General features: G+C 34.4%; 1 protein-coding gene across 1 annotated transcript; it reads left to right on the top strand.

The window, feature by feature from the left end:
- Nucleotides 1-102: 102 nt before the first annotated feature.
- On the top strand, nucleotides 103-8,210 carry LOC121322154 (ORM1-like protein 1). Its single transcript, XM_041261714.1, has 4 exons — nucleotides 103-129; nucleotides 2,429-2,608; nucleotides 5,381-5,532; nucleotides 6,643-8,210. Exons 2-4 carry the CDS (start codon nucleotides 2,435-2,437, stop codon nucleotides 6,776-6,778), a joined length of 462 nt encoding a protein of 153 aa, XP_041117648.1. The 5' UTR covers nucleotides 103-129; nucleotides 2,429-2,434; the 3' UTR covers nucleotides 6,779-8,210.
- Nucleotides 8,211-9,044: the final 834 nt, after the last annotated feature.

Raw genomic sequence — 9,044 nt, forward strand, 5'->3', positions numbered from 1 at the left:
AGGCTGAAGGCCTTCCAATTGCTTCGTCAGAGGCTTATTGCTTTTTTTTTTTTTTTTTTTTTTTTTTTTTTTTTTATTTATTTATTAATCTTTGGTGTTGGTGACACATTTAATTTATAAGACATTTCTGTAAGTACCAACTGCTCTGCTAATCTTGTCTATCATAACAACTTTTGTAATTGAAAAGCCGCCTTCGAAGCGTTGTTTCTGAAGGGATTGACCTAGATAACCCAGGTGAAAATGATTATTCAACTGGTGGAGATAAACGTGACGATCTAGCTTGATTTCATTATAGAACGCCAATTTTCAATAGCTTTGGTCTGTTAAGTATTTTAGAAATCATAGTAAATTGCAGATAATGTGTAAACAACATTGGACAATAATGTTATTGACCATCATTTTTTTTTTTAACTTGTCTAATTTTAAGATTTGTGTGTGATAAGATTTAGCTTGCAATTGTAAACAGTGCTAAAATACGTTTTGTTTCCATGGAATGTACATATTGCACATTTATTACACTAGTCTGTGCAAGTGTGAACAGGTTCTAATTTTGCGCATGTAATGATTACATACCGCAATACACGAGTTTTTGGGAGCACACTGATCTACAATTTGAAAAAGCACAACATGTCACGGTTGCCTGGCACTGTGCCAGTCTGTTTTTTTACAGTACTTTTCGGTTATTTATTTTTTTATATTTATTGAATATGCTTAAAGCAATCCACAATAGATATACTATACTGCGAGGCAGGTATGTACATTTTTAATGATTTTGAAGAAATCTATACAATGAGCACAACTCGATCTCGATATAATTTGAAACCACAGTCGACAAAGCCACTTAAGGTACAAGTACATACAGTATCATAGACCTAGGTGACCCAACCTACGTAATTCAACTACTGCAATTAATATGCAATGCAGTGCAACTGATTAGACTTTCACGTTTAGGCTGTATTGTGATTAATAATCGCCCAAACCTATTGGCTATTTTTAGAGAACTAGACTTTTTTTATTATTTTTTTTCTTTTCTTTGATGGTATCACAGCTGGTTGGAGTCACACCAATCATCTGGCATGCATGCAGGTGGTATTCAGGTGTGTTTGAGAAAATACAGTGTTAGGGTTTTGCATCCGTACATGCTATTAGGGGCAGTATCAGTATAGGGGCAATGTCAGTAAACTCCCCTGATCACGCAAGTTTAACTTTGCAAATATAAAGAAGCAATGCTTTCAGAAATACGTACAGCCAAGTACCAGTGATAAGACTTTTAAAGATATGGTAAGGGTCAAACAATTTTTAAAATTTGTTTGGTCTTAAAACTGGGTCTGCCTCTTTCTTTAGTTTCCATATGCATTACACAGTGTTTTTAGAATGTTTACCTTTCAACTCTGAAGTAGCTTTACATAATGATAACCCTAAGACACTGTAACTAATGCAATAGTTTACAATACACATGCTTAAGGTAACATTAGGTAGTCCAAGACAATGCTTGATAATTGGGAGCTATGAAACCAGATATTAGTGTCTTAAACTGGAGAATTCATTGTGTTACATACAGCATAGACTTTAACCAGTGCTGTTTATCAGTGTGCCATGTGGAGTATCCTATCCAGGACTGCAGTTTTACCATTACTTTTTTACTTGTACTGTATACACTCCTTCACCTTGTGGGTTCAAATATGTTGAAAGCTTCAGCTTAGTCCCAATAAGGGTTAATCTTACCAACAGCAAAAAAAGAAACATCTTTGTGTAGGAATGAATGAGCTGGCACAGTGATTTATCCCCAACTCCATAGAGGAGAGGTTGTATGCACAGTGGAGAGAAAAAATGGAAATTGAGTCCTTGAGTCTTGAAGCGCTACATTTACACAACAAAAACTCTATTCAGTTTGGTTAAGAGGAGCCAGGAAACTCGCAGTTAGGCATCTTTAATTGAAGCTTTTTATAAGCTTTAACTTCCACAGTGGAAAACAAAATAATTTGACCACATAGAGATACATGACCCTGGGAAGCTCTGAAGGATGCTTCAGCATATAGGTCTAAATGTAATTGGTATGAGTTGACAGTAAAAAAAATAATAAAAAAAAATAAAGCTACAGTGTCCCTTACTGAAGTCAAATTTCAGGCAAAAATTAATGAATTCCTGGCATTCACTGTATTCTTCCATACTTTAATTGCCTTTTGTTGCAGCCTTTATCAGTTACCAGATGTCAGTTGTAGCCCAGGAATCAAAATAAAAATTGTCTTTTTTTTTCACATTGTGGTTTTATATACAATACAAATCATTTGTCCTTTGACGACCTGTTTTAGGTGTGCCTCAGAGTGACTAAGTGTTTAAGGATGGCAACAACCTTCTTAAATATGTGAGCTGTATATGTATTTTTATTTATTTGTATAAATGTACCCTAAATCATTTTTCTTCCCAGGTCAAAATGAACGTGGGTGTTGCACATAGTGAAGTGAACCCCAATACGAGGGTAATGAACAGTCGAGGAATCTGGCTGACGTATGCACTTGGTGTTGGCATGCTTCATATTGTGTTACTCAGCATTCCTTTCTTCAGTGTTCCAGTTGTGTGGACCTTAACAAATGTTATACACAATTTGGTGAGTAATGAGTTGCACTGAAACCTTTTGTCTTTTTCAAAAGGTGCAACTCCTGATGTGGAAATGTAAAAGTTGCAACCAGAGTTTACAGTAAGTGAACCACCGATTGTGTCCCACAACTATTGTCAGAACCTCAGAGTTCTGAACATCATACTAATGAACTGACCGGTCAACCCGAATACCCCCACTTTTAGCTGGAAGTATGCAATCACTGAACCTTGCCCATAATGCAACCATAATCCAGTTTAAAAAGTGTACGGGTAACCTACTGAAATGGTAAGAACGTGTTAATTGAAAGAAAACCTTGACGATATTTTTAAAACCTTGACAGCGTTATCATATTTTACTGGGAACAGTAGGCTTTTTTTTTTTTTTAAAGCCAAAGGTGTCTGAATGACTGAGTGAGCTGCCCTTATTCAGTTTATTTAAAATAAAGTAAAAACAAGCGCTACTTTCATCCAGGCTTTCCTGGATGTTAAAATCTGTGTTTTTGCTACAGTTACAATCTGAATAGAAAGTTAAATGTAGCAGTTTTCATTTATAGTACTGTGTTAAAGGCTTTAGAACCCTAACAAAATGAGTATTGCATTAATGTGCAGTATCCTTGTAGTATTTGGTAGAGTAAAGCTTTGTAGCATGTTTACATGTTTTATTAAAACCATTGAAAACTAATTTTCAGAGTTACAGACATTTTACTTACTTTTTTTTTTTTTTTACTTTTTTTTTTTTTTTTGATTTCAGATTTTTCGCTTTTAAAAATCTGTAATTTGTTAGTTTGTTTTTTGTAACCACAGGTGTTTTATACATTGACAGCAATGATGAAGCTAGAAATGCATGAAACCTTTCTAAACAGTATTAATCAAAGTGCTTTCAGAAAAAAAGGGTACAAATTGGCACAATGTAATGGAAACAAACTAGGAACATTGTAAATTAAAAAAAAAAAAATTTAGGCTTTTTAGTAGTTTTTCTTTTCAACACAAGCTGAACTATAACATTTAAAAATAGATTTAATGTTTTCATTAATTAATGACAAACAATTATAAATAAAAGCCTACATATTTAGATTTCTTCTAATTCAATTAAAAAGCACTTTGGTAATATCTCCCTGAGAGCTTTGGAGAAAATATGCAGCAACTAGACACTACATTCTGCAGTAGTCATTACAGTACTATCGGCTCAGAATTATATGTCGTTTTCCCCCAAGTGATAATAGTTACTAGCAACTGAAGTGGCATGATAGGCAGCGCATTTTTACAGTTAAAATCATGGTCGCGTTTGGTGGCTGAGAGGGGCAAAAATAGTTTTTTCATGCGTTCCCATAACGTGTGTTTCTTGAAGCCTCTTGTCATACAAACACTGTACTATTTCAATGTAACTTTTAAAATATATATATTGTTTGTTTAAACTGATTTTGTGGTAATGTCTTTGGGTGCCTAATTCATTTTTTTCCCTCCGAGTTTTCTCCACAATGCGAATTTCATAGAGCCCGATCTGCACTCATAGTTTTTAGAAGGCAAATTGCTTTGTGTGCACCCAAATCTTGTTCATGTTCCCCAGAGTTAGTTTTAGCTGCTGTCTGACAAGTTTCCCTTGAAACTTTCATGTCATGTTCTCCTTGAAGAAGACTAATAGTTCCACCCCTGTTTCTGTTGCTACAGTGTAAGGGTTTGAATGTCATGTGTAAGCTCTTTTGTACCTCAGGATGACAGAAAAATTAAAGGAATTACATTTTCTCCAGGTGATGTTTTTGTATGCTGGTAAAAAAAATATAATAATAATAATGCACAATTTGTTTCTGCAAAGTAAGAATGGCATCACTTGTGGCTAAGTAGTATGGTGATAGAAAAAAAGGCTTCATATTGTGGGGTAACATTGGCAATCATCAAGCAAAGCATTTTTCCATTGGTGCTGTGCATGTTTGTTCTGCTACTTGTTTGAAGTTCATACTCTGATGGTTGATACCCTGCTGGGACATGTAAACCCTGGACATACATACAGCACTTGAATTCTATAGCCAGCTGGTATTAAAACAAAGGAAGCTTCCTCACTACTTCAGACCTCATTGTTTTGGCATGCTAATGGCTTTTGAAAATTAAGGGTATGTTTTGTGGCATTGTAAGGGGCTGTAGTTTGTCTCTGGTCAGATACGAAGATAGTCTATGTATGACTGTGTTATATGTAACACATGACCCATCTCTAAAACGTTTTGTAAATAGCAATGGGTTCCAAGTTATTGCTGGGGCCTGGGGAATATTTTGTTGCATTTTTAAGAATTTACATCACTGCTAAAGAACAGAACATTGTAACCTAATGTGCTTAAAAAAATCGTAGGATAAGCCAGCATTTTAGGCATTAGTCTTCTCAATTTAAATATACAGAATGAAGGACAGTTTGTTTTTTAACACTTGATAAGGGTTTGGTTGGTGTCTTATTTCAGTATTTTCAGAACATCTGACACAGTAGATGGCTTAAAATGTTTGTAGCCTGAGACTAGAAAATTGATTTGGGTAACTTGAGATGGCTTTGTCTAATCAGGGACGCCTATTCATTTATGGAAGCAAGCGAGCAACACAAAGCAGCATAGGCTTTTACATATTTTAGAAAGCCAGGATAGAAACTATAATTGACAATTTTCACAAATAGTTTAACATTTAAGCTAATTAAAATGTACATCTGTAACACTCTGATTTATTGCATTAGGCTTGAGGGATTCATAATCAATGGCTCTTTGTAATACGTTGTTGTGTTTTTTTTTTTTTTTTAAATCTACAGGGGATGTATGTATTTTTACATGCAGTAAAAGGGACCCCATTTGAAACACCAGATCAGGGTAAAGCCAGATTACTCACACACTGGGAGCAGCTGGATTACGGAGTACAGTTTACTTCTTCCCGGAAGTTCTTCACTATCTCACCAATAATATTGTAAGAATTTGTTGGGTTTTTTTTTTGTGATTTGTCATAACTACACACCAAAAATGCATTTTTATTATGCTATCATGTATTTAATTGCATTCCTGTTTAAAGTGTTCATTTTTTTGGTTTCTCATGTAATTTGCTAAATCCAAGCTACTCTCCTATGAGAGGAATGTATTAAAAAAGAAAAAAAGAAACTTTTCTCTTTAAATAGTACAGCAACACGTGGAAAGCCCTTTGCAAGACCTTTAACCCAGTTGAGTCTCTAATCCTGTTTATTTCAGACTGGTCTTGGCTGGTTAAGTAATAGCACAATAATTTCAACTCTAGTAACTCCTCATGAAGGAGGTACTATGATTAAGTTGTTAATATATATGGATGTACATTTTGATTATGCTTTATTTAAGATATATATAAATGCTGTAGTTGCTTTAAGTATGTTTATATATAATATATATATATAATTTTTTTTTTTTTTTTTTTTTTTTTTTTTTCCCTGCGGTGCATTGCAATGTTACCTTCAACTTTTAATACACATTAGTTCTCTAGAGCACTTGAATGAGTGCTAACGAAGACTGGGCACATATGTATGGATGTGCACCTCATAGAAAGCCTTGGGTATCATTCTTTTAAATAAAAATGTGAATAATTATCTTAAATACAGACCTGCAAGAATATATTGTCCCTTTAACATTTTCTCCATTATTATTTAAATACATGACATTCTTCCTTATTAACGGCACTTTGTAAATTCCCTTTAAGTCATATTAGAATACAGTCTTCTAATGCAATACAATTGTACATGCTGCTGTCATACTGTGACAAAGTTAAAGAATTCATTGCCTTTTCAGATTGATTTGCAGATAGAGGCACTGTACTCATCATATAATGTAAATTAATTGGCTGTGCACTTAAAATTGATTAGCAGAGTCTCCAGTTCAAGCATTAACCCTCTAAGATAATCAATGCTTTGCACTCCTGTTAGCTGATGGTAGTGTCAGATTTTTACGTTTTAGTTTCAAGGAATACAGCAATACAAATAACTGAAGTGCAAAATACGGTAGTATTCAAATAAAACTTCTAATATATATATATAATTTTTTTTCTTTATTTTCACAGGTATTTTCTGGCAAGTTTCTACACAAAGTATGACCCAACACACTTTATCATAAATACTGCCTCTCTTTTGAGTGTGCTGATCCCTAAACTGCCACAACTCCACGGAGTCCGGATCTTTGGCATCAACAAATATTAAACTGGGATACCTGAAAGCTGCAGTCTTGTGACCAGTTATCCAACAAGCTAATTGCTTTTTACATGGCGAAATGAATTGGTAATCAGCTGTACGTTTGTACCCTGATAGTGTGTACTAATCAGTTTGTACAGTAAGTGTCCAATTGCCACTTTCATTGTTTATATACATTTGGCTAAACCGTGTCAGGATTGTGTAAGAGGAGAATGCAAAGTGCGTTTACTAACATAAATAAACTATTTAATGTTGGTTTTCCAGAAAGAACTGGGCAGGCCCAGTTCCAACACTTTCATGAAGTTTAGTGTGTAGTTTTGATGCATGTCGTTCTGTAAAAAGAATGGCACAACTGCAAGGAGGTGAGTCCATAAAGATCCATCATTTATACAGGCGTTGTGGCCAAAAAATAAGTCAAATGTATTTTTACAGATTAGCTGTACCTGTGATTAAGGGCCTATTCAATTTCAGATGCTGTATTTTCCTAATTTAATGTGCTTTTATTAGGATGTAACAATGTTTAAACCATTGAAGGAAAAAAAAAGCTTGTTTTGTATGGTGTTTCATTGGCAAATTGAATCAACTTGGTTATGGGACTGACTCGTAATCTAAAAGGATTTTGTTTTTCTATGTAACATTATAAGCATCTTGTTAGATTGTATAGTTTCATACTGTATACGATTAAAGGTTTCAATTCTAAAAACAAAAGGCGAAAGTATCAAATGGTAAGAATTTAGTGAGTCTTGCATAAGTATTTAAGTTCGTACAGAGGAACTAGTTTACAGAAAGATGTGTACAGTATTGTTTATGTACTGAAACTTCATATAGCTGTACTTGTATAAGATATGTTTGTGGATTCCATTTTAATTATTTTTTTTTGTTACTGCTGAGACAGGTAGTCCGTCTAGGTCTCTGCTCATCTGTGATATTCTTTTTAGCTTTTAAACAACCCATTTACGTTTGACAATAAAAATAAATTGTGCCCTACTCTATGTGCACTTTTCCTTGAGTGGTGAAAGCAATTTCTTTGTTGTGTTTGTTTGTGTTTTGTTCATTTAATTAAGTTTGTGTATGTAATACCTTTACGTGTGATTAAATATAAATGTGGAAAGCCAACACATTTGGGCTACTATTTTGCTGACAGTATTTGAAGAAACTAGAGGAGGTAAACTGTTTCCTTTCAGAATTTGTGTTCAGAGGTTCTCCTCTCTACATTATGGGCCTTATTTGTAAAAGTTAATATACATGTTAGCAACTTTTTTGCAATTTGTGGGTGATTCATCAACACATTTGTTGGAAATTAATATCCTAACATGTTTCTGTTGTGAACTAATGTTGTATTTGTTTTCACTATAATTTAATTATACACTGTTTTAAATACCTCTAAAAATACCCCGGATCAAGGTTGTTTTTATTGCTATTAAAAGTCATAGAAAATATATTTCAAATTGTTTTGTGTGTGTGTGTGTATATTACTTTATTTAAAGAGTTCACAATTTTGTTCAAAAAAAAAAAAAATTTCTGGGCATCTTTGGCATCTCTGGCCATGGGCTATATGGTTAATGCAAACCATAACAGCAAGAAGTAAGGGGTTTGGGCTGTTTCTTGGGCCACAGCAAGGACTGTGTCAGTGTCCGGGTCAATAACCAGTGCACCTACGCTTGCCATCCTTCTTTCCTTGCTGTAGCTGCTGCGCTTGCATCTTGTTTTCTAAAGATGCAAAAAACAGTTCTCCTTTCACAGCCACTGTAACCTGCATATCCTTATGGGAGGATGGGGGCCAATTTCTACTGGCTTCCTCAAACTGAGGCCTAGTTAATGGAGGAAATGCAGGAATCTTCACCAAGAAAGGTTCCCCGAGACCAGTGCAGTCAGTTTTGCTATAATGAAGTAAAGCAGTGATACATGGAAGAGTGCCTCCTTCTTCTTTGCTGTTTAAGTCACTTGTTAAACATACAATAATTTCTAAAGGATGTGGACTACGTTTATCCCTGCATGCCTGCACCCTCTTGATGTGTATAATCAAGTTTCATACTGGATATGAGGCACTGTATAAGTGTATAAGGATAAGTAGCTACCAGCTGCTTAAAAAGGTGAGGTGTTTCCTTCTTAGAAATGTATTGTTTCTGTTTTTTTGCGTTTTGAGCTGTGGTTCCATTACTGTTATTTCTGAAATTAGGTCAAATATGTATTTTTAAAAGGATAGTAATAAATCAGTCTATAGTGTAGTTAGATCACACTAATGCAAATGTTTTGTTACATAACCTAATCTGAG

This window comes from Polyodon spathula, chromosome 10, assembly GCF_017654505.1.
Source record: "Polyodon spathula isolate WHYD16114869_AA chromosome 10, ASM1765450v1, whole genome shotgun sequence".
Classification (NCBI taxonomy): domain Eukaryota; kingdom Metazoa; phylum Chordata; class Actinopteri; order Acipenseriformes; family Polyodontidae; genus Polyodon; species Polyodon spathula.

Excerpts from the sequence above, each read along its gene's own strand:
- LOC121322154 (XM_041261714.1), top strand. The coding sequence starts at position 2,435 with ATGAACGTGGGTGTTGCACATAGTGAAGTGAACCCCAATACGAGGGTA. Across the intron at positions 2,609-5,380 it reads CAAATGTTATACACAATTTG|GGGATGTATGTATTTTTACA; the intron begins GTGAGTAATGAG and ends TTAAATCTACAG. Across the intron at positions 5,533-6,642 it reads ACTATCTCACCAATAATATT|GTATTTTCTGGCAAGTTTCT; the intron begins GTAAGAATTTGT and ends TTATTTTCACAG.